This window comes from Octopus bimaculoides, chromosome 22 (assembly GCF_046866305.1).
Source record: "Octopus bimaculoides isolate indiv1 chromosome 22, ASM4686630v1, whole genome shotgun sequence".
Taxonomy (NCBI): domain Eukaryota; kingdom Metazoa; phylum Mollusca; class Cephalopoda; order Octopoda; family Octopodidae; genus Octopus; species Octopus bimaculoides.
The window spans coordinates 174,318-200,000 of NC_142949.1; the positions used below are offsets into that span (position 1 = coordinate 174,318).

The following is a 25,683-nucleotide window of genomic DNA, read 5'->3' on the forward strand; positions in this document are numbered from 1 at the left end:
AATCAAAAACGAGATAATGAACTTTAACGGGGTTCGAACGAAATAGTTATTTTAACTTTGTAGGGAAGAAATAAGGAGGTCTATAACAAGGTGAAAGAAAGAGAAAATGGTATCGTCAAGCGCTAAGATGACTCTAAATAGTGTACTTTAATTAGGTCCAAGAATCTAAATATATAACTAGGAACGTTCAGAAAGAGACAATGTTTAAGGATAGGATCGAAAAATATTTAATACTAGGAAAAGATCTATTCCATCTCAATCACAGATTTTTTAATTAATTTTTTTTAACTAAACAGATTGAAACTTCAAATACTGGTAGAATTTCTCACGTAGAACACGGTTTGCTCTGTACGTTTTTCGACAAAATTTCGTATTTTAGAAGTTATTTCGTGTTATAGTTGTCATATATGGGTAATTTCAACCAATCAATGACGTGTATTCGGTTGAAGAAAGCTACTGCTGTTTGCAATAGTAATCAAAGAGGAATAACTTCTGGGTCATCTCTAAAAACATTCAGACTAAACCGTGTTCTATGTGAGAAATTCTACTAGCATTCAAAATTTCAAATTAAAATTTTATTCCAATATGTATATAAATTTTAATTTCACATCTTATCTATGGGTCTTTTATATTGATGTAAATAAGTCTAAATGTACTTTACCATAGCATTTTAAATTAATGCCACTTCATTGTTTTTGTATACTGCCTTAATTGATTATTTACATTATTATACACTATTTCATTATTAATTTATAATTAGCCTTTATTTATTCACATATTAATTAAGCCAATATTGGTATCTCAAGTATTTCAAACTTAGCATATGTAAAACAATACTGATACATTATTTTGATTAATGAAAACTATGAATAACCATTTATTGTATCTGTACACAATATAGCAACTCTATTTTTATATACGTTTTGACCTAGCTGCTATATGATAAGACTTCCCTTGTTTCATTATAAACTGGTCTGCTAGTAGAGACCACCCACCCACCCACCTATAGTAGTTTATCACCAAACCCTAAGAAATGTTATATCATCCATGTTTATTGTCTATACTGTTTACCCCTGACTCTAAAAAGAAAATGCCATTGTCCTCTTAAACTTTGAATCTCTAGGTCTGATAAGATAGTCCAAAAAAACAAATAAAACCAGTGACAGTTAAAATCTGTTTCGAATTGTTTAGTAGCCTGTATGGTCTGGCTAAGTCAAATGGTTTTTTTTGTATTCCTCCTTTCTACTTGAAGAGTTTAGATTTAATTATAAAAATATGTCCTTCTGTTCAAATGTAATTTCATTAAATTTCTATATCTTTGTGCAGCTGAAGATTGCTCTACATTTTATATTTGATGTAATTGCTCAATTAAATGGAGTTGCATGAAACAATCGTACTGCATTACCTCTGGATATACTTGTTGCTTATTTTGATTTTAATCACCTTATTTTAAAACTGTATGGATGATACCATACTAAATTCTGGTGCCTAAACTTAAGTACCATATTCACCTGAATCTATATATATATATATATATATATATATATATATATATATATATATATATATATATATATATATATATAGATAGATAGATAGATAGATGAATAGCTAAACTTGTGTATGTGTATATGCATCTGTGTATACGTATGTGTGTGGGTATATATAAGTGTACATAAATATGTGTGTAAAAACTAACACTTCCTTTTTCTAAGCTGAGATTCGAAACCGAATCTAAGGATTTTGCTTGTCTGATCCACAACTGACCAAACAGGATTGTTTACCTTCAACCTCAGCTGTGTCATTTAAGGTTTAAGTGGACAGGAGGTGACTTACATAGGTAGAGATTTCTCCTGTGGTATGTCTGTCCTAGCTGTCACAACCGTTATAAATATGGCAATCCGTTAAGGGACAGACAGTCACAGTCAGAGACAGATGGAGAGCGCCAGTGAAACCGACAACAAAGAAGCAGATATTCAACATGAACGACAGTTGCTATCGCAGAACCTAAACAGACATCACTGAATGACCAACGCACACACAGACACAAAATATGTCCGGTTTAACCCTATCATATCAACATAGTATGTACCCTGTTAAATTCTTCGCCAGGTCGAAGCAGTTGGTAATGATGTGATATAATGAAATATTTGGTGTATACAACAAGTAAATGTGTCGTTTAAATAAATTATTTAAACTACAACCCGATGTTTTTCCATTGTTTTGCTTTGAAGTCATCTACATGCCTATTTCGTCTGCTACCTCAACATCTTTTGCTACACCTTTTTCCTCTAAGTGTGTATATAGAACAGAATAGATTTAAAGTTATGAATTTACAAAATTTCAGTTAGATTATTTACTTATTTATGATTAAGCTTGTAAAGATTTAGAAATTATAAATATTTTCATTTGATTTTTTTTTTGTCAAGTAGTTAAGAAGGTATGTTAATCTGATGAAGCATCATTATATAATTAAAAGGATCTGATTATTCTTGAAAAACTTTGTTGTATTAATAAAGAAGAAACAGCTGTAATTTATGAGATGTGTCATTTGTTTGTATAAAATATTTTAATCGAATTAAATTTATAATTGTTCAATTTATTGTTTTGTTTTTTCCATTTCTGATTTATATTTATATATTAATAAACTGCATGTTTATTTTATTTACCTATAGAAGTAACATTGTTATTGATATAGGTAATATAAACCAGTAAATTCTTCGGATATTAAATATCCTTTAGGTGTATTTCACACCTAGCTAAACTGTTATTTGTATATATATATATATATATATATATATATATATATATACATACATACATACAGGGTGTCCAAAAAGTCATTGATGTGTTTCAATTATCAATAATGTCCTTAACTTTACAAATAAATGCATGCAATTTTGATATAATATAAAGGACATAATGGAAATTAAAATGCACAAGTCAAATTTTGAAACACCCCTACTGTGGGGGTGAAATTTCAGAGGCTTCCACCTCACCCCACCCCGTTTTTGGACCCCAAAAAGGGTTTTGTAGCATATTAGGTCACAGGAATTCATTCAGAGAAAAAAAAAATTTCCAATGATTCCGGGATGGGTGGGGGGCGTCCCCTGTTTTATTTTCCGAACCAAAATAAGGGATTTGCAGCATATTAGGAGGTCAGTGTACTTGATTCCACGCAAAAAATCTAAGTTTTTATTTTATTTTATTTTTTTTTTACTTAGTGAAAATCGTGCAGGCATTAATATTGAAATTTACCATAATTTTGTTATTATTTAGCCTCAAATCAACCCTGATACAGCAAACCTATCATCAAAGACATTCCAGCCTTCAGCAAACCGTCTTTTTAGGAATAATCTAGGACATTTATGTACATTGGGCGTGTAATTTAGGTAGGGAATACTTTGGCTGCTATTTTTAGCGGGTCGAGCGACCAGGTAGAGGCTCTTTCATTGGTTCGATTGCGTGATGAGATTTTTTTACACACATGTATGTATATATATCATTGGTATAATTTGGAGAGTAAGTCAAAAGCTGAGAGTTTCGTGTATTGGCATTTATCAAACACGAATTTGGCCATTGTCACTGCAACTTCTGCCTGTTATCAATGTGTGTGTATGTATGTATATATATATACAGAAAGAGAGAGAGATGGGTAGGTAGGTAGATAGATAGATAGACACATTCTCATATGTGTTGCTATAAAAACATCTCTGGTTATTAAAGAAGAGTTTTGTTAGGGGAGATTTTCAGTTTGAATTTTTCTTTTGACAAGACTCATCGTTTTGACAATGGACCCGGAAGTTATTCGCAAACAGCAGCAGTAATTTTCTTCAGCTGAATACGTCATTGATTGGTTAAAATTACCCAAATACGACAACTTTAACACAAAATAACTTCTAAAATACAAAATTTTGTCAAAAACGTTAAGAGTAAACCCTGTTCTATGCGACACATTCTACCAGTATCCGAAGTTTCAAAGTGTTTAGTTATAAAAAAAAAATCTGTCCGTCAAATTGAATAGCTCCCTAAATTCATTGAAATTAACTTTATGAAAATATTTATTTAAATTACTCACTTCGAAGACAGTTTCCATTAATTACCGGGAAATCTGGTTGCTATTTCTAGCAATTTGAGCGACCTTCGGTTTCTTTGAATTATGTGCCCTTTAGTCGACCGATGTTATTGACAGTCGCCACCAGAAGTCCTGTTGTTCGGTTGCAATTAATCGTCGGACGAAGATTCTGCTCGCAACAACAACGGGTTTTTTTTGGTTCTTTTCATCTCTGGACAGGAAAACAAACAAGGAAAACAGGAACAACACATTTTGGAAGGTTTCTTTTTACCCTTAATAATACTTATAATCCGTATTTTGTTCAGAGAGACCAGGAAAAAATTTTGACGTTTCTATCTCACATGTGTCTTCGCTTTCGCTACTTTCATTTTGTTGATATTAATTGCTATTAATTGATATAAATTGAGATAAATTGATATCTGAATATATTATTGTCATTTTAAATATTTGTGTGACTTTAAAAAACTGTACATGAACTCTATCACATCTTGGTGTGTGCTTCTATAACAATTTTCTTTGATATTCGATCGTTTTACTCATTCATCTATCGTCACCAGTCTCTTCATTAAAAAGCAGCAATAACGAAACTACTACAACTAATAATAATAATAATAGTAATAATATATTTATTTATTTCTTTACTTTGCATCCCGAATCAACGATGATTGTGGAATGGAGCCGGATCCTCGTTAATTGGATGCAAGACACTGTGCGATGGATATACCTGCAACTGAAGTACACCATTTCCAAGATTCTAATTTCCATCACCATCTTCATAGCTCTTCTATGGGTAGCCCTGTTCGTCTATGGCAGCTTCTATTACGTCTACATGCCGAGTGTGTCGCACGAACGTCCCTGTAACTTTGTGTTTGATGTGTGCGACAACGGCGTCGGCGTGTGTTCGTTTCCCAAGGCCCGTGTCGATCTTACGGACGAAAGCAATCGTTACGTGCTCTCCTCCGGTCAGGCCTACAAAATTATGTTGGTTCTCGAAATCCCCGAATCCACAGTCAACCAGAAGACTGGTATGTTTTTGGTGAAAGCCCATTTCTACAACCAGTCCAATCACTATATACAATCGGCAGCGAAGACAACTATGTTACGGTATAGGTCGAGTTTATTGCACACCATGTCGACTCTCTTCTATCTGCCGTTCCTCATCACCGGGGCCAACGAAGAAAAGCAAATTTTACACGTTGAACTGTTCTCCAAGTATACAGAAGACCCGTACAACCGCGCAGTGGGAGTAGATTTCTTAATATTACATCGACACGTCCAACTGTATTCGGCTGTTGTGAAGATATACGCCCATTTCACGGGTTTGCGTTATCTCATGTTCAACTGGCCTGTAAGTTGTGCCGTGGCCGGCACAGGAATCATATTGACTCTCCTAATATTGTGCGCACTCTTCGCCTGGTATAATTACTTCAACAGTGGTTACATATTGCAACCGAGTAGCCACAGGATGTTGCTTGAAGAGCGCCGACGACACATGCACGCTCGGCTTCTCCTCGAGGGCCGCCCCACACCGAATCCTCATACGTCGGTTCCGAACATCGATACGTCTCAGCGAGCATTTCAAGTCAGTTCTGTTGAATTGTCGACAGTTAGCAGAGATTTGTCTGAGACTGTCCATCGTGAACTTCCTCCATCTGCTGAGTCTATTGGTTCCACTGTAACAACTTTGTCTCTCCATAATGTATCGTCATCGTCTACAACTGGCTCCGCCGACGAATGCACCACCACCATCCATTCCAACTCTTCAAACGATTTGGCAGATGAAAATACTTCTTGCTTCGGCAATTCAGACCCTCAGAAAAATGCTCGTTCCTCGAACGAAGGTGATTTTGAACTTCGACAAAGACATACAGCTTCGTCTCCTTATTCTTCCAGTTGATCTGGAGTTGGAAGGGGATATGGAGAAAAACAGTAAGAAACAAGAAGAGTAAAAATAGAAAAAATCTCCCTGGAAAAGACTGACAAAGGGGAAAATTTCACACTTTCCTTTTGTTTTAGGAAGTTTGAAAATTGCCTTTTTGGTTCAAAGAAGCCGAAAAAAATTGAACATTAAAAATAATTATCGAAAATTCCAGCTGGAAAGCAAAACATTACAAAGATCTGGTTATTTATTTTATTATAGATTTATGTTTATAGTTTGTTTTCCTTTCTTCTTACCTTGTTTCTGTTGCTCTTTTCATAAACACATTTATTGTGGTTTAAAACTGACGAACAAAACGGGTGATGCTAGTTGAGCTGGCGATTAATTCAGTTGATTAAAACCATTTAACTTCTATGATGGCTTGGGGGGGGGGATGCTTGAACGGCGGCACAATACCCCTATTTCCTACACCTGTCATGAATGAAACAACAAATTAATCTTATCTTCGCATAGGTATTTTGTGTTTTTAATACGCGTATTTGAAACAATTTTGTCAACAAACGGTTATGTTCGAATTGACATATAAAAAAAACCCCTCATCTATAATTTTTATCGGGTGACACATTTTTCTGTCTCCAACGGTAGAAAAATGTGTGAAGGTTGTTTAGTTGGGTGGGGAATAAATATTCTTCTACTTCTCTCATAATTCCATTCGCATCTTCAATGCCTTACGGGAATATGTTAGCTTTTTGTCTGCTTCTTTCTACGTCTTTTGTTGTCAAGCCTTGGATGGAAGATCGAACTCGATATATATTTCACGGATCCAGTTTGTGTTTTAGCTACCTCTTGCACTTTAGTCAGTGTTTAGCTGCAAGGTCACATGCTTCTGACACAGTTTTCAGATTCTCTTACTGTAAATCAAAATATATAACAACTGTTTTTAACTTAAAAGACTTTATGCTTTAAGACACCAATGTTACCAGCTGAAGAATTGGGTGTCGGTTTCGATCTCAGTTTGAATCCTTTCACTTTTTTAAGGCATCAATACCACTTTCACACCTTTCATTTTCCACCAAACAAACATTATCAGAATTGTTGTCTCCATTTATTTATTTGATCCTTGTAGATATATTGTCTTAATCGATTTTGACATCTTTCCCGGTTTTAGTTATCTTCCTTTAAATTTCTTTTCTTCAATCGATGCATGTCTTGTTTTTGTTGTTTAATCTACCTCTGGGACAATTCTGATCCTCTAACAGACGATCAAACTCATTGCAGCCAATACCAGCTTATCCTTTATTCCTTCTTTCAGACGTATATCCTTCTTTCAGACGTATTTCGCTCTACATTAAGTAATGTGTCCTATTTTTAGAAAACAGATTTGATTGCTGCTATCACAATGACAGTGTCATCACGAATGTGTGTGCGTGCGTGTTACAGGTTGTCTGTTCATATCAGAGAATACATGTCACAGGTTGCACTCTCTCTCTCTCTCTCTCTCTCTCTCTATCTATCTATCTATCTATCTATCTATCTATCTATCTATCTATCTATATATATATATATATAAACAATCTTGTTTTAGTCATTTGACTGCGGCCATACTGGGGTTTCGCTTTAAAGAATTTTTTTTTTTTGTATAAATCAACCCCAGTACGTATTGTTTTTTTAAGCCAAGTACTTATATTATCAGTCTTTTGCCAAACAACTAAGTTACGGGGACGTAAACACATCAACACCAGTTGCCAACTGGTTGGGGGGGACACAAACACATGCATACATATATGTCTATATATTTATATATATAACGAGCTTCTTTCAGTTTCCATCAATGAAATCATCCAGGATCTATTTCAAAACGGGGGCACCAGTTTTCCTTTATGTTTTATGTAGTGTTTTTGGTACCGAAAGAGATCCGAAATCCACTTGCAAGACTTTGGCTGGCCAAAGGCTATAGTAGAAGACACTTGCCCAAAGTGCCATGCAGTGAGTCTGAACCTGGAACCATGTGGTTGTGAAGCAAGCTTCTTACCACACAGCCATGCCTGCACTTATATATATATTTAATAGACGTTTGGTAAAAATGTCCTTCTTACAGCTGCTGACCCAATATGAAGGACAGTGTCACTTGCAAGCCATGCAAGGGCCTACCCCTAATTATAACTGCTGAGATCCTGAGGCTTTCCCACTCAATCGGGTATACTTGATAAATTGTTGGTATATGTAAAGACAATTTTAGCCATATATGGGATCTGAAAACAAACTGCACATTGATTGTATAATCAAGAGGAGCATCCTGAAGAAATCCTTGCTATATGTAAATGTATCAAAGCAATGTGTAGCTGAAAGATTCCATTCTTTTTAGATTCAAGAATTCTACTACACTACTTAATTCTAGATCCAAAATTTTTAGCAAAGGCAAGCATATGGACAAATTTCTTTTGCTGAACTGGTGGATGCTAAATACTCTCTCCAGATTAATAAAAACTGTCTCACAGACTTTGGCCTCCACTCATTTGAATTTGTCTACACCAGCAATACAAATGATTTTGGTGGACAGAGGGCAGAGGAGATGCAGCTCCTGGTTTTTTTACTTTTTTTTTTATTTATCTTTCGATTTCTTGTTCTGCCTTTTCTCATTCCACTTTTTTCATTCATCTTCGTCTCACCTTTTCTTGTGTTTTCTCATAGACTAGCATCCTTTCTCAATTTTTCAGTTAAGACCTGCCATGTGTATTGAAACTGTAAGGATTGCTTGCAGACATAAAGCATGATATATAAATCTGCCAAATTATTGTCTCCACAACATGAAATTTTTAGTAGCTAATATATAAATACTGTGTATATTCAATGATATTTATCTCTCACTAGATGGAGTACATTTTTGCTGATCTTACTAATAAAGGAACAGTAAACTATATATATATATATATAAGGTTTTGAGAAAGACATACGATCATATTTCCTCACAGAGATTTTTATCTGAGGCCTGATGATTATGGTGTTAATGATCTACTGAGTAAAAAATAAATTGTCCCCACCATCATCATCAAATTAAATCGATTACTCTACTTCTCTACTCCAATGTATATTCTTGTGCTTATATTATTAATCATTGTTATTTTATTGAAAGCAGTGGATGTTAGAATCTGTAGAGTTCCAAATAAAACATGTTTAGTTTGCATGGCTTCACTGGTTGGAATAGATTATATCAGCCACTTCCTCCTCCTTCCTCCTAAGAAGTTTTTTGTGTGTGTGTTTGTCTATATCAGAAATTAAATTTAGATGTGAGTTGGTTTAACTATACACCAATTCACAGAACTACATTCACATCATTATCATCCTATTATCACTATCATTATCTGTGTGGTTGAGGAGAATGCTTGAAATAGCAGCCAGATCTTCTTCAAATCATCTTTTCTATGCAGTCTTGGAAAAGAGCTGTTGGATAATGTCATCTTTATTCCCCTGTATGTAGGGTAAAAGGCTGCAAGAAATAGCATCTCTTAAATCACACCCTACAATCTTTAAAAAGGACACACTGGATAATATAGTCTCAGATCCCCTGTATGTTCAAAAATTGCAAGATAGCCATGGCTGGAATGTTTTTGGTCATAGATCTGACTTAATGAGGACTGACATAGAGTTAAAAAATATCCATGAAAGCAACCAGAATTACAGTATTAAAGACAATGTAAATCATTGTCAAAATTGCATGGAAAGGGTAAAAATGATAGCACGTATTACTCTCCCCTTCTCACACTCTTCATAGTGTAGATGGCACCACAGTGTGGCATAAATTTCTCTTTATCGAGCTTTCAATATCCTTATCGAAGTGGATCTTTTTCTCTAAGACTGCTAACAATGCTCGGTAAATGCATGAAATCATAAGATCCCATTCTCAATATTCTTGTTAAAAAGGCGGTGAGCTGGCAAAAATGTTAGCATGCCGGGTGAAATGTTTCGTGGTATTTTGTTTGTCTTTACATTCTGAGTTCAGATTCCACGAAGGTCGACTTTGCCTTTCATCCTTTCAGGGTCAATAAATTAAGTACCAGTTGCGTACTGGGGTTGATCTAATCGACTGGGCCCCCTTCCAAAAAATTTCGGGCCTTGTGCCTAAAGTAGAAAAGAATATTCTTGTTAAAAAGACAAAAAAATCTTGGGATTATTTACATTTGTTTTTCAAAATGTTGGAATTTAAAGAAATATTTCATTTTACATTCCTGTCTATTTTATTGAAACCTGATAAAATGTTTTTTTTTTCATTTAATAATTTTGTTACATATTTTCACTATTATTTCATCTTCATTTGACTGACATCACTTTCTTATATATATATATATATATATACACACACACACACATACATACACATTTGTGAGTTTGTGCACGTCTTTGAATATTTGTATATGCACAGTTGTGTGTCTGTATGTAATGTAAAAAAAAATCTAAAACAAAAGAATGGACACCAAAAATTGAGGAAATATTGAACATTTTCATGTCAGATTAATTTGCATAATTATTTTTTTGAATAGATAATTATTTTTGTAGTTGTTGAGCTGACAAAATTGTTAGCACAGTGGGTAAAATGCTTAGCAGTATTTTGTCCGTTTTTATGTTCTGAGTTCAAATTTCACCAAGGTCGGCTTTGCCTTTCATCCTTTTGAGGTCGATAAAGTAAGGACCAATTCAGCACTGGGGTCATTGTAATCAACTTAAACCCCCCCCCCCCCCGAAATTACTGGCCTTGTGCCAAAATTTGAAAACATTATAATGGCAGTGGATTGCAAGAATCATGAGTGTCAGAAAAAATGCCTTGTGGTACTTATTATAGCTCTTTACATTCTGAATTCAAATCCTATTGAGGCTGACTTGGTCTTTCATCCTTCTGGATTAATAAAATGAAGTATTGGGGTTGTTAGTATCAACTGACCTCTCTTAAGTATCAGTCAAGAATTTGGGTTGTTTTATTGACTCTTCCCCTTTCTTGGCCTTGAAACAAAAGCATTGTTAGTTTGTCAGGCAAAAAGCTTAGTAACATTTCTGCTGCTGAGGTCAGCTTTGCCTTTCATCCTTTCAAGAGAGATAAAACAAAGTACCAGTCAAGTTCTGGGGTCAATGTAAGTGACTCCCCCCCCCCACCTCAAAATTTTACTGGCCTTGTATCAAAATCAGGAAGAAATATTATTATTATTAAGGCAACAAACTGACACAATTATTAACACGTCAAACAAAATGTTGTGTGGCATTTCTTCTGGTTCTTTATGTTCTGGGTTCAGATCCCTTCCGAGATCAAACTTTACTTTTCATCCTTTTTTGGTGTTGATAAAATAAAATACCAGTCAAATGCTGAGGTTGATGAAACCAACTAAACCCCTCCCCTAAAGTTGTTGAAACTTGAAACCATTATTATTAGGTGGGGGGGGGGATAGCGGAATCGGGAGAGCACTGCATAAAATGCCCTGTGGTATTTAATTTTGAGTTCAAATTCTGTTTAGATCAGTTTTTTCTTTTCATTCTTCCAGGGTCCATAAAATAAAGTACTTGCCAAATATTGAAAGTCAGTCAAATCAACTATACCTACCTGCAAAATATGTGACCTCTGTTATTGCTTTTCAAGCAAAAATAATCCTTTGGTAAGAACTGGACCACATCTCTGTATTTATTTTCTTTCTTTGTTGATTGTCCATGTGATAAATCCCAAGCTATTTTTTATCTGCTAAATTATATTATGTGATAAGCACCAAGCTACTGTTTGAACTGCTAAATTTATTCTGAGATAAAAATTGTGTTCTATACAACATTTTTGCTGTCCTTTTATTCAGTATTTATGTGTTATTCTACTTCAGCTCATGACATTCCTGATCTTTAATCAAAACCGTTCCATCCATGATCAACCCAGCTTTTTCTAGAAAGTATATATCAAGGACTACACACACGTACATATATATATATATATATATATACATACATACAAGGTGTCCACAACGTCTGGGTACATGGAGTAAATAAAATCATAACATAGACAATTAAATATAAGATATAATAATTTCTTAAAGTATGTGTTAATCTCCATGTACCCACCCTTTGTGGACACCCTGTATATATGTGGCTGTGTGGTAAGAAACTTGCTTTCCAACCACCTCATTCTGGGTTCAGTCTCACTGCGTGGCAACTTGGGCAAGTGTCTTCTACTATAATCTCTGGCCAACCAAAGCATTATGAGTGTATTTGGTAGATGGAAACTGAAAGAAGCTTGTCGTGTATATGTATGTATGTGTGAATGCACATATATGTATATATGTGTCTGTTCTTCACCACCGGTTGACAATTGGTGTTGGTGTGTTTATGTTACTGTAACTCTGCAGTTTGGCAAAAGAGACCGAGAGAATAAGTACCAGACTTGCACTAGGGTCAGTTCATTCATTCGACTAAAACAAATTGTTCAAGGCAGTGCCCCAGCATAGCTACAGTTTAATGACTGATTAGATTTTCAAGCAAGGTTTTGTCAAAAAAATGAAATGTTAAACCCATCAACTGCTTAAAATTGGTCTTAATTTGTGAGACCCGGCACATACTTACTTTCAAATACACACATGCATACGTACATATATGATTAATATCAAAATCCCAGAAAGTCATGTGAAATACAGTTGTGCAGGGCTTCCTAGCTGAAATAATATATTTCGCCATTCACAAAGCTGGTAAAAAAACATGGAAGGTTTAGTAACTGCATTCGATGCAATTGATGTTTGGATATGCAAAAACACAAGCGAGATTATTCATAGTAATATCAAAACGAAGAAAACACTGGAATGGCTTATGATGTGTCCAGTGTTTTATCCCTAATTTCCCCCTAAGATGTATGAAGAAAATATTCCCCAAATATACCATAACATCTTCAAAAACAGGACATTGGGTAATGTAGCTTTGGATAAAAGTAGCAAAAATCTGTGCTGGCTATAATTGATTATCTGAACAAAATACTCATAAAAATTTTTAAAAAACAATTTTTTTCTTTAAATATCTTTTTTTTATTAAAATGCCAATGTGTTACAAGAATGATAATGAAAATGATGATTACAAGATTGTTAATAATCAACAATGATGATGAACCAACATGTGATTGTACATGTTCACTTGACTGGCAAATAGCAGCCAAATCTCCTTAATATCAGACTAGCATCTTTACAAAAGGGACTGACTCAGTGGATAATGTAGTTCTAAATACATTATACCTGAGAAAGATGAAATACCTTTGAGCATGTCTGCTTTGTCTGTCCTGGGGCTATTCAACCACAACTTGTCCCACCCTCTCATGGTGCTGATTATTGTTATCAGAGACCAAAAGTTCACAAACAATGGCCTACCTACATGATTATATAAATCACATACAGCAGGGATGAATGTTGTGTAATGTTGGTGAACTGTATTAAGCCTCAAAACCACCCCCACTTGGGCAAAAACTATAGAGGAAAGAGAGACGGGATCTGTTGCAACATCAATAACAAGACTGAACTTTTGAGCTCTGCAAACATTCAAGTATGCAAATTGTCTGCCATTCTTATCAACGCTCATGTCAGTCATGTCAGTCAAATGCCATTTAGCCCTAATGAATCTCAAGCACCTGGAAGTGATAAGTAAAAAATGCCACACTCGAACAAGAGAGCCCTTTGTGATCAGTTGACCACTGAGAATCAGAAACCAAATCACATATCTACAACCTTAAAAAGGGAAGGAATCATCAAATAATGGAACAGTTACAGCTGGAATGCCTCTGACCATAAGTTTGCACAATTGAGGCTGACCTGGGGCAAATCAACAATTTCCATGGTCAGCTCTATAGTCTTTGCATTTACTATTATTAATATTATTATTATTATTATTACTATTATAATCACTATTGTTATAAAGGCAGTGCATTGGCAGAAGCATCCAACGTCTGGCAGTCTTTGTTCCAGGCTCTTAATGTTCTGAGATCAATAAAATAAAGTACCAGTCAAGTACTGTGATCAATTTAAGAAATCTTTTTGAAGGATGTAGGTTATTTAACTAATCCCATCCCTGCCAAAGTGCTAGCCTTGAGCCTAAATAAGAAACCACCATCATAAACGAGTGGATTGGCAGAACTATTAGATCAGACAGAGCACCGTGTAGTCTTCGTTCTGAGTTCAAATCCCAGTCAAGAGTAACTAGAGTCTATTTTATCCAATAACATTTCCTCTCTCAAAATTTTTTTATGTTCTTAGTTCGAATAATATCAGGATTTAGTCAAGTCGTTATAAATGACTAACCCCTAAACATTTCTGGCCTCTGTTAGTTACAATTATTATTACTAATGATGTTTTTAATATAGGGCAAATCCTTGTGACATTCAGCTACCCATGGCTTCCTGAACGAAATCAAATTTATTTCGCCATTTTTCAAGCTCGTAAGGTCAACAAAGACGGTTTAGTAAACTGCATTTGATGTAATAGAGATTTGAAAGAGGAGTATTTAGGAAAAGAAAAAAAAAATTCTCAAGGGCAGATAATTAACTACCTAATATTTGCTAAGTAATTATTTCCCATTGATCACTTTCATTTTCAAAATACGCTCAATTCCCCTCAACCACAAAACAGTTACTAAACCGTCTTGTTGAATTAACGAGCTGGGAAAATAACGAAATAAAGTTGATATTGCGGCCACGAAACCTTGCCTTGCTGAATTTAACAAAGCTTTTTGTGTTCTTTTTTTATTTGTAATAATGTCTTTATGATAATTATTCAAACCGTTTCTCTCTCTCTCATTTATACGTATTTATTCATATAGCCATGTTTTTCTTTTGTGTTAATCATTTAGTAAAATATCTTTCCTCTCTTAACTTGTTGAACTTCGTAACTCCCCCTACACGTATGTATGAATATATGCATGTTTGCATATATATGTACGAATACATGCCGGACCGTGTGTCTTTGCGTTTCCGTTTGACATCAACGTTGTCATACAAGCAGGGTCATTCCTTTTCATTATTTCGCCAAAATATGTCTGGTCTTGGGAAAATACTACCTTCCTTGGAAACCACTGTTGATGATAGGAAAGGCAACTTGCCATAGAAAATCTACCTCAGTAAACTCCATTTGGCCCATGGAAAAGTGGATTCTGTCAAAATGATAATTATCACTCCCCCCACCAGTAATTGAGTAGTACTTTATTTTATCAACTCTTTAAGGTTGAAAGGCAAATTTGACATCAGCTGGATTTTAACTATTATTATAATTATCATCACCATCATCATCATTATTATTATTAACATAATTGCTGGAGTCAGCTGCAAAAATGATTAGAGAAATGATTAGAGTCAAACCTAGATTCTTGAAAACCATTCAACCACCCCCACCCAACACTCTTCCCCACCAAAAACACTGACATCAAAGTAAGGACAAGCCAACAAGGAAGTCTACAGTCATTCAGTTCACTGGAAAGGACACGAAACCCTCTTCACATACAACATGCCATCTTAAAAAAAAAAAAAAAAAGAACATTATATGAATGATGTCGTCATTGAAGGGAGAAAAAAATGGGATGAATATGGTTGGAATATTTTTGATTTTTATTCAATGAGAACTGATCTGGGATTAAACAACAACAAGTCACCTCCACCAATTCAATTACATTTTAGTGTGTAACGTTACTTTTTTTCTATCATTATCACCACCCCCACTACTATCGTCTTTATTTGCTTGTTTTCACTTCTTCCTTCAGCCAAACATCATTTCCAAAATATGCTCCAGGTAAAAAAGAGAAGCGTGTGTGTGTGTGTGAGACACAAGTAACAATTATTAACAATGTTTTAGTTTGTTAAGGTAAGGGTGCTTAAATATGAGAGAGCAGCTCCTTTGCCCCCTACATGCAAGCAGCCTGAATTGGCTTGTTTGTGGCATCAGTGTTAATGGGATGGAGATGACAGAGTCCGCCTGAGATGCATTCCAGGTGTTCAACATACTGGTCTCTCTCTCTCTCTCTCTCTCTCTCTCAGCCAATAACTGCAAGTGTGTCATTCTTTCAATTAAAGTGACGGTGGGGATCATGTCTGGTGAACACAAAGACTCTCCACTCTTATATGCAAAAATCCACAACCAATTGCTGAGGATGAGAAATATATTTATTCGAGCATGGAAATCAGCCCACAACAGCGTTTCAAGAATGTCTCGATGTAACAGATACGTAAACTGCTCAGTTTATTGTACTTGAAAGAAGAAGTGGAGGAGGCCCCCACATCAATCTTCAATTGACACAAACAACATGAGACAAGGGGAAATAGAACCAAAATCTCCCTCAAATCAACCCTACTGTCTTAAATAAAGAGAACATTAGCTAATGTAGTCCAATATAGTCCCTTAACAGCCTTAATGGCCACAGCTGGAATACTTCTGAGTATGTCTGCTGAGGAGAAATGATAACCACCACCAAATCTCTTCTTCTCCCCCCCCCCCCCTAACACAGACTCAGTCCCAGTCGATCCAAGCATTTGGTTTCTGGTTTTACATTAAATTTCATTTATCAAAAGTGCCACAACCCTCAACTACAACCACTACTGTCACTACTACTATGATCACCCACCAACCATCCATCACGAACGTGATTTAGAGACAGATGATCAGATGATAGTGTTAGAAGATGGTGGTAAAGAGATGAAAAGAGATAACAAGGATTTCATTTGAGAAGGACTCATCACCAAACCACCAAACTTTTTTTATAGACAAAGGGTTGGGCCAGCGGAAGTAAAACTTTACCAGCTCCAGCAATGCAATTACCACCACCATCACCACAAGTGTTCTAGTTATATTACTGGTACATATTTTAAATTGAACTTAGTACAAAAAGTGTCCCCACCACTTCAAATAGGTTTCCTACTTGGCTGCCAAACCTGACTTTCTGCATCTTTCATCGATCGGTTTCCATCACACTCAAGTGTCATTTTTCCATAATAATAATAAACATCATTGTAAATGCTTGAATGCTGTGAGTTGCCATGACAACACAGGCAACTGTCTACTGTATCTACCATACATGTTTCTGAGCAGTCACATTTGCTCAACACAGTGGGAGCTTCTACAGCATTATTAAACCTGCTAGAAATAGCAGCAAATCTCTCTCAAATTATACTCTACTGTCTAAAAACAAAAATCCAAGGACACATTGGATAATTTAGTCCAAGGTACTTCTAGAAAGTTTCAATGGTCATATCTGGAATGCCTTTGTGCATAGGTCTGCTCAAACGGGGCTAACCAGAGATTAAATAACATACACACCCACCCACTCACACGCACACACACACACACACACATAGACACACATGCACACACACACACACACAAAATTATTTTATGAAATTAAAAAAAAAATATTTCTTTTTAAATTTTGATTCCTCTTAATTTATGCTTGAAATGCCTTTCACCTTCCCACGCTGCACAACTTGCATCGCAGCAGTGCAAATTAAGGGTCAGAAACAAGCACCACTAAAGAGAAGATAAACACACAAAAATATAGAAACAGAAAAGTATTAAAAAAATGTTGTTTCCACCTCGGAACCAGCTCCCCAACAACTGCCTCCACTGCTCTTTAGAACTCTTACCCATGGAACGATGAAATTCAGTTGCAACAATTCCTGGGGAAAAATCCTTGTCCTCCTTCATTGTTACAGAATTGTTCAGACTTTAAGTAAACATCATTTTCTCAAAAACAAAAAAAACAAAAAAAAAAAAAAAAAAGATCTTAAGAAATAATAAACAAATAAAATTAAATTAAAATGTCTGATGGGTGCAGGAAATGACTGAACAACAAATTATCAGTCAAGTGCACATCCACGAATAAACTTCTCTTTAGTAGCCAAGTTGGGTTTGCACCCCCGTGGAAAAGATAAAAAAAAAAAACAACTAAACTGGTATCAGCCATGCCTTACTAGCAGGCCTTGCAACATAGTTAAGACAATACTTCATCCCGAAAAGCCAGGCTGATTATGGCTTTTTGGTGACCTTTGTATTCCCTGCGAACTTCTCCACTCTCCACGCTCCAAAGTCGAGCCACATTGTCTGATGAAGCTGTAAAGATTGAAAAACAAACATAAAGAAAATGCATGGTTATTATTATTATTCAAAGAGATTCTAATATAAAGAACACCAACATGAAAATTAGCTGAAACACATAATCACACTCACATGTATAACTGCATGTTTCAGATTACATAGTATCATTTTAATCCCATTTAATTCTAATTCTAATATCTATGCTTTAATAAATTCCATTTAATTTCTATGCTTGCATGAGTTAAAAGGAGTTTGTTAAGACAGATTTGCCCTTTCAGTCACCAAACCAAGACTTGTGGCTGGACATGTATTTATGGAAGATTGAAAATGAATGACACTCATTTGAAACTATTGCATGGTGTCCAAACAAGGAGACACAAATACACGTGTGTGTGTGTGTGTTTGTATTTATAATATATATATATATATATATATATATATGAAGATGACAATGAAACATATTTAAAGAATACCCTTGAGTAAGGAAGAGAACAGTACTCAAGAGATGTAAAGTTTTGTATTTTTGGTATCAGACTTTACCAAAAGTAAAAATGCAAAAGCAAGAATCAACATGGAATGTGGTTTTTTTAATAGAACAAACTTTATAGAAGAGAGTTCAAATACAGACTATATAGAAGGAGAGGTAAAATGTAGACCAGGGAGACGGCAAGAGGTAAAAGAAGAGTATGGAGGAGGAGGAGAGAGCTAAGATATACAAAAACAATACAAAAATAAAATATTGAAGCCAGAGGAGATCTTGTAAATAAGGTGGGAGGCAGAGTAGAGAGGTGGAGGGAGAAACAGCCTTACCAGTAATTATGTATTGTGAATCGCCACTGAAAGCGCAGTCCCATACCCAGCGCTGAGTGTTGTCCTTCAATTCTGTTAACTTTGAAAAGTCAGCAGTTTTCCAGATCACAGCAGTGCAATCAGCAGAAGTCGTGGCCAAGAGCCTGCGATTGAAAAACAGTTTATATTAATGATTTGTGTTCAAGTGAAAAGTTCGGCAATATTTTGGAAATTTATCTACTTTATTCATCAAGATACTACAAAAGCAGCCTAGCATTGAAAGCAGAGTCTATCATGTTGCACTGCTTGAAGCCACTTGTCTGCCAGTTCTTGTCCTTCAAAATGACAAAAACTCTTTAACTGAAACTGCCACCTCTTCTTGGTTGATGAAGTGTCCTGAGCACAGAAAGTGAGCCATTGATGAAAACAAGTAATAATCCAAGAGACCTACGCCTGGTCTATATGCTGCATGTAGTATCAGTCAGCCGTTGCGCCTTCACTATATGTACCACAGTTAGTGTGTCTACACATATTCCTACTACTGCATAAAGAACACAGCTAGTGTGCCTACAGACATATTAAGTAAACATATAGCTTTCTGGTCTTCATATAGGCATTAATTATGAAAATAGTTGTCGTGATAATTGCTATGATATTATAGTTATGTCACAGCTAAAATCTTAAAGCTATATCATAATATTCATATTGCAGTTATGATGCTATGATTCTTATAAGGTTAAGATGACGTTGCAATACTTATCATCATCATCATCATCATTTAACATCCATTGTCCATGCCAGCATGGGTTGGATGGTTTGACCAGACTGATTTGGCATGGTTTCTACAGTTGGATGCCCTTCCCAACGCCAACCACTCCAAGAGTGTAATGGGTGCTTTTTACATGCCACTGGCATCAGTTACATTGCTTCTGTGAGGCCCAGCACTTGAATGGTGCTTTTTACATGCCTGTTACATGACACCAGTGTCATTGCTTCTGTGAGGCCTGTTGCCTCCGTGAGGACCATCGTCTCAGTGATGGCATAAATATGAAAATAACAATTACAACAGGATGGATTTCCTTCTGAGACTAATTCCATGTTCTGCACTAATTAATCTCTATTGTTCAAAAGAATCCCTGTACAAGGTACATAACTGCTATTGCTTCTCAGTTGACATTGCTATGACCTTCATTTGAACTAAGTGAATGAAGATAGGAACAGTTATCTAGTTATAAACAAAAAAAAAAAAAAATCTACAGAATAAAACTTGCTGCAAATGTCAAAATTTGTAAAACTATCCAACCTTCTTATGATACGTGAGGATATGGAATTATAAACAGAAAGAAAAAAAAATATTTAAAAAAATAGTGAAAAGCAAATTGGAAATGATAGAAATGAACAATAAATAAATGACAGCAGAAAACCCTTCAAGAGGATTTTCTTGAAGAAGAAAGTATTTCTTACGTTGAGTCAGGACTGAACATACACTTAAGAGCGTATCGCTTATGGGCTTGGAACTCGGCTCGTTTATGGAGAAATGAACACTCGCTCTTATGGCTGCCACTCAGAGACCAGACATAGCACCGTCCCTGCAACAGAAACAGCAGAATTAATAAGCATCTTTGCTCACCTCTTTCATTCATTGTATTCCGCAAACACACACACACACACATGCAGAGCCTCTTCCTCTTCCTCTCTGATTGCTTCCCAAATTGATTCCTCTGGCAAAGCAGTCGCTAAGAAAAAGGAACTAAATAGTGAAAGCTAATGTAAGTACACAGTTAAAAAAAGAGGGAAAAAAGAAAACGGGGGAATGAAAGGAGGAGAAAGTGATAGAGAAGGAAGAAAAAGGGAAAGGAAAGAGTAGAAGTAGGTGAAAGAATAAAGTATAGCATCACAGGCAAAGTAAATAATATCTTCATAAGGTGCAGGTGATGTATTAGTATCGTAAATAAGACTATTGATTAAAGACCCCAAGATTAGGGAGATTAAGCAGCGCTCACAGTCCCTCCATCGCAAAATGCAATCAACAACAGCAATATAATTACTACCATAAGTTTTCTAGTAGCTGACCCTTTGCTCTTCACACACACACACACACACACATACGCGCATGCACACACCCTAGCAAAAACTGGATGCCAGAATCTATAGTAGACCCTTAAAAGACAAAATACAATGTCCATATCGAAATCACACACACATCTGCTGCTTCTCTACATATCTGCAGCCATAAAGCCAAAAGAGAAGTCATGTCCATCTAACAATAAAGGACAACCTCTCGATGGACAGCAAGAGCGTTTCAAAGCGGAGACACAGAACAACAGATGAGCTCAACAGATTCAAAGCCACCAAAACATTTAATCCTTAGGCTGGCAGATGAGCTCCAGGACACTTCCGAACAGCCTGCATTAATTCAGCATTAAAAAACATTAGGAAATTGAAAATACAGTTTCAAAAACTATCCACATCATCATCATCGTCATCACATCTACTCACCTTATTATTAACACATGCCATCATAGTTCCCATTGGGTCTATACAGATGGATTGGATTGAAGCATCCAATTCCGGAATCTAAATCAAAATAAAAAAAGGAAGAAAAAAGTCAAATGAAAATCTTAAAAATTCGACAGAGTACCAATTCTATGACACTAACCCTTGTTTTTTTTTTTTCCTAACCCTCTCAAACTACTGATGAAACTGACACAGTTTATGTTTAGCTTAAACACATGAACAGCAAGTTGATGTATTCAGGATTAAAAAAGGAGGTTAAAATGTTCTGAGAAAGAGAAGGGGGTGACGAGACAGTGAAGGTGGTTTGCCATACGATTGAGTTATTTGAAATGAGATAGTTTGGAAGCAGATGTCACAGTGAGACCGCAACATGGGTCAGAGGTTCCAGAGGTTCTAAGATGTTGGAAAGTGAGTCTTTGTCAAGTAATTAAATGGCCTTCTTGACGATTCAGTCTTCGATGTAAAAGTGTGTAACAGCAGTACGATCCCATATATTCTTTGATTCTTTTAGTTGTTTCAGTCATTTGACTGGAGCACTGCCTCAAAGGGTTTTAGTTGAAGAAATGGACCCCAGGACTTATTCTTTGTAAGCCTAGTGTATATTCTATTGGCCCCTTTTGCCAAACCGCTACATTACGGACATAAACACACCAGCATTGTGTTTGTCTCCCCACCACTGCTTGACAACCAGACACACACATGGCGGGCTTCTTTCAGTTTCTGTCCCAAATCCACTCACAAGGCTTTGGTTAGCCCAACACTATAGTAGAAGACACTTGCTCAAGGTGCCATGCAGTGGGACTAAACCCGGACCCATGTGGCCGAGAATCAAGCTTCTTTCCATACAGTCATGCCCACACCTCTTTTACTCTTTTACTTGTTTTCAGTCTTTTGACTGTGGCCATGCTGGAGCACAACTTGTAAACAACAGTGCCATTGATTACAGGTGTGTGTGTGTATGAGAGAGAGAGAGAGAGAGAGAGAGAGAGGCTATAACTCAGACTTCATTTGAAGAGCACAGGTTTGAAACCACATGGTTCCAGAATTGATCTCAGTTGTAAAAAAGAAAGACAAAAAAACACATTTCTTCATAAACTAATCAGAAATATTGGAGAAGGGGTAGTGGCTGTAATCTTTAAAGGCCCACACTCCTAAACTAGTGAGATTGATGTGGTTATTGTGTTCAGTTTGAAAATTAACATCTGCAATAAAAACTTGTGCCACAGAGAAAATTACAAAGGAGGAAGGACTGGGAGAAAATGGTTATCTCAGTAGCAGGAAAGGAAACATTAAGGACAATATCTTGAATTCTGTCTCAGTTCTATATAAGCCTCTACAAAGGAATCAAATGTTTGCTAAGCACCTCAACCAAGGACGTTTTCAAAGGGTACTGCTTAAATCCTGTTCATTGATGTCACAGAACTGATGGGTAAATGTTGGATAGCCTGTTTGTCTCTCTCTCTCAAGTATCTTTCTCAGATGATATACATCACCTCACCTCACCTCTAGGTGAACTGAGGTTATGTGAAATTCAGTATACTGCCCAATACGCATCAAAACCCATCTTCTATAGATTTAAAGCTCAAAACAAATTTTGTACTATTGTAACCATCACTCAGCCATTCAAATCAAACACAGGTTCAACAAGCCAATGAGGGAACCTCTACGTACTTGCTTGACCTGCTCGAGACAACAGCTAAATCTCCAAATTACACCATGTTAAAGATGACAGGATGTTCACAGCTGGAGTATTGGTCATTGTAAGGGGTCTACTCTGAGAAAGGTGGCTAAGAACAGGAGAGCAGCAACAACTACTAGGTCTATAGAATCTCAAAAACCTATCACATGTAACTTAATAAAATCAAAAGTAAAAACTTACACAAGGTTCTTTGTGGTTACTCTTCAGATCCCACACATGAATCACACCATTCTGATCACCAATAAAAAGCTCACCCTATAAAAAAATGATAAACAACATCAAACAACAACAATAAATAATAATAATATTTCAAGTTTCAAGTTACTCTTCATGAAGGTGTAGTGACGTCATATGGCGCCAAAAAGGCATAGTCGCCATTACTGTATCTTTAAATAAATATTGTTGTCGTTGATCAGTTTGGAGTTCTGCGTTCTGTTCACTTCTAATTTAATATAGGAAAGTCAGGTGTACATCTAATGATGTATAACCCACTTTCCTAAAAAGGTAAAGAAACAAGAAGAGCGTGACTGTTATTGGTAATAAATAGATATTGACTGTTTGTTAAAAAGAAAATGAAATGAATGAACAATATTTCGACACTCCATGTGTCTTTTGCAAGTTCAAAATATAAAATGAAATTAAATTCAAAAATACCAAACTTCATAGAAAGTACACAGTTGGCAGAAATACTTGGAACAGCATGTGTTGAAGGAAGTGTTGCATCTCTAAGAAAGGAGCTGAAAAGTGAGATAGGTAACCCAGAAAAAGAACCTCCACCACCACCACAGGAGGAAGGGGAACGGGTAGTAATGACAAAAACAATAATAATTTACCTGGTTAGGGTGTAAGCATACACAATTCACAGGAGCATTCCCAGCAAACATCCTTTGACTTTGAGGGTTTCGAGACCTAGAACATAAAATCAAATGACAATATTTTTTTCTACTCAAGGCACAAGGCTCGAAATTTTGGGGAAGATTGACCCCCAGTAGGCAAATGTTGCCTTATTGACCTCCTGAATGCAATGGAGGATCAGGACCACGAATGGTGGCATGATTGTCCGAAAAACCAGAGCAGGCTCAACCAGACAGTACAATTTGGGTAGGTCTGCAATACAACATTTTTCGTGTGTCTTGACAGGGAGTCAATACGTAAATTAAAGACAAAACACGAAAAGATGATTGAAGACTAGGGCAAAAAGATACACAAAAAATAAAAAAAGTTGGTCCAATCTTCACTCACCGTTGGTCCCATATTCGGGTAGTCATGTCTTCGCCACCAGAATACATCCATTTACCATCTTCTTGAAATCCAACAGCAGTAACATTCTTACTTAAACCTTCATAATCTATTAACGGACTTGAACTCTTGGAATTGATGTCAAACATTCGAATGTGCTGGAAACCTGTATCATAAAAACAAAAACAAAGACACACACATTACATCATAGCATGCATATATATATATTTTTTCATTTTATCTAGTTTTAGCTCATGAGCTGTGGCCATGCTGGGGCACCGCCATTTGGTGTTGCTACATAATTTTACTTCAGGAATTGACATTCAACAGAAAACTACCTTTGTATTCTTCCATGAAGATTTTAAGACAAGCACACAGAAATTATCAAGAAAGTTATTGCTATATAATGCTAACCATGGCCTTGCGTGTTTTATGAAATTTTCCTAAGCCATGAACGGTTAATATAAAGCAAATATAAACAAAACCAAAGCAAGAAAAAAGAAAAATATTCAATACATACCAGCTCCAGCCACAAATTGCCTGTCTGGAGTTATTTCTAAGTCATTTACTTGCTGAAGAAAAGCAGTTAAGGAATGGAATTTTTTTTTTTAAATCACAGATGTAAGAGTTAAGTGCAAAGGGTCCTCTCATAGCAGACTTTATTATATTCACCTCATCACCCACTCTAACCATCTTTCCCATACACTCTTGCAATCTCTACCCACCCACACTCTCAATTCTCCTGTCCCCTACTCCCTATTTTCCTTGTACCTTGACAATCCTCCCTGACACCTCATCATCACTATTTTAATTTTCTTTCCACCTCAACTGCTCCCACTAACTTTTCTATAAGAAGAAGAGCCATGCAACTCCTCAACAGCAACAAACCTCCTCTAGTGGCCCCTTTTTTTCACATTTTGACTTCTCATCCCCTAGTTTTAAGCTGCGTCTCTCTCTACTGTAGGCCCTAGCTGATGGGGATTTTAGTCCTGCAAATTGCATGGTGACCTCATTCGTATTGGTGCCATAAAAGAACAGCACCAAGTACACACTGTAAAGTGGTTAGTATTAGGAACTAGGAAGGGCATCCAGCAACAGTAACCAGGCTAAGTAGACATTGTAGAACAAAGCAGTCCCTGGACTTGTCAGATCTTGTCAAACCATTCAACCCATGTCAAATGTTTCCTTTTCTTTTTTCCTCACTTTTACAAATATTTAACATCATTTACACTCCTTTAAGTTTTACAATAAATTAGGGCTGCCCTAGCTCTTGTACATTGTCTGTACCTAGCACCCAAATTAAAGTTTTTTTTAAGGACTCAATAATAAGTAAATTATAAAATTTTCAAGAACATCAAAAGGACGTGATCTACATGTATGTATGTGTATATATATATGTATATATATATATATA

General features: G+C 36.0%; 2 protein-coding genes across 2 annotated transcripts in view; one reads left to right on the forward strand and one right to left on the reverse strand.

The window, feature by feature from the left end:
* Positions 1 to 4,176: 4,176 nt before the first annotated feature.
* Positions 4,177 to 11,760, forward strand: LOC106877692 (seipin). The gene has a single exon (XM_089339730.1). The coding sequence runs from the start codon at positions 4,737 to 4,739 to the stop codon at positions 5,970 to 5,972; it is 1,236 nt and encodes a 411-aa protein (XP_089195856.1). The 5' UTR covers positions 4,177 to 4,736; the 3' UTR covers positions 5,973 to 11,760.
* A 1,207-nt stretch (positions 11,761 to 12,967) lies between these two features.
* LOC106877696 (target of rapamycin complex subunit lst8) overlaps positions 12,968 to 25,683 on the reverse strand; it is a 24,197-nt gene continuing 11,481 nt past the window's right edge. The window contains exons 3-10 of the mRNA XM_014926648.3: positions 24,790 to 24,841; positions 24,273 to 24,435; positions 23,864 to 23,939; positions 23,211 to 23,285; positions 21,314 to 21,391; positions 20,279 to 20,403; positions 18,836 to 18,978; positions 12,968 to 18,040 (exon numbers count right to left, since the gene is read on the reverse strand). Coding sequence (XP_014782134.1) covers positions 17,922 to 18,040; positions 18,836 to 18,978; positions 20,279 to 20,403; positions 21,314 to 21,391; positions 23,211 to 23,285; positions 23,864 to 23,939; positions 24,273 to 24,435; positions 24,790 to 24,841 — 831 coding nt within the window. The 3' untranslated portion in view covers positions 12,968 to 17,921. The remainder of the gene's footprint in view (positions 18,041 to 18,835; positions 18,979 to 20,278; positions 20,404 to 21,313; positions 21,392 to 23,210; positions 23,286 to 23,863; positions 23,940 to 24,272; positions 24,436 to 24,789; positions 24,842 to 25,683) is intronic.

What these genes read in the sequence shown, in the direction of transcription:
- LOC106877692 (XM_089339730.1), top strand. Translation starts at nt 4,737, where the DNA reads ATGATTGTGGAATGGAGCCGGATCCTCGTTAATTGGATGCAAGACACT.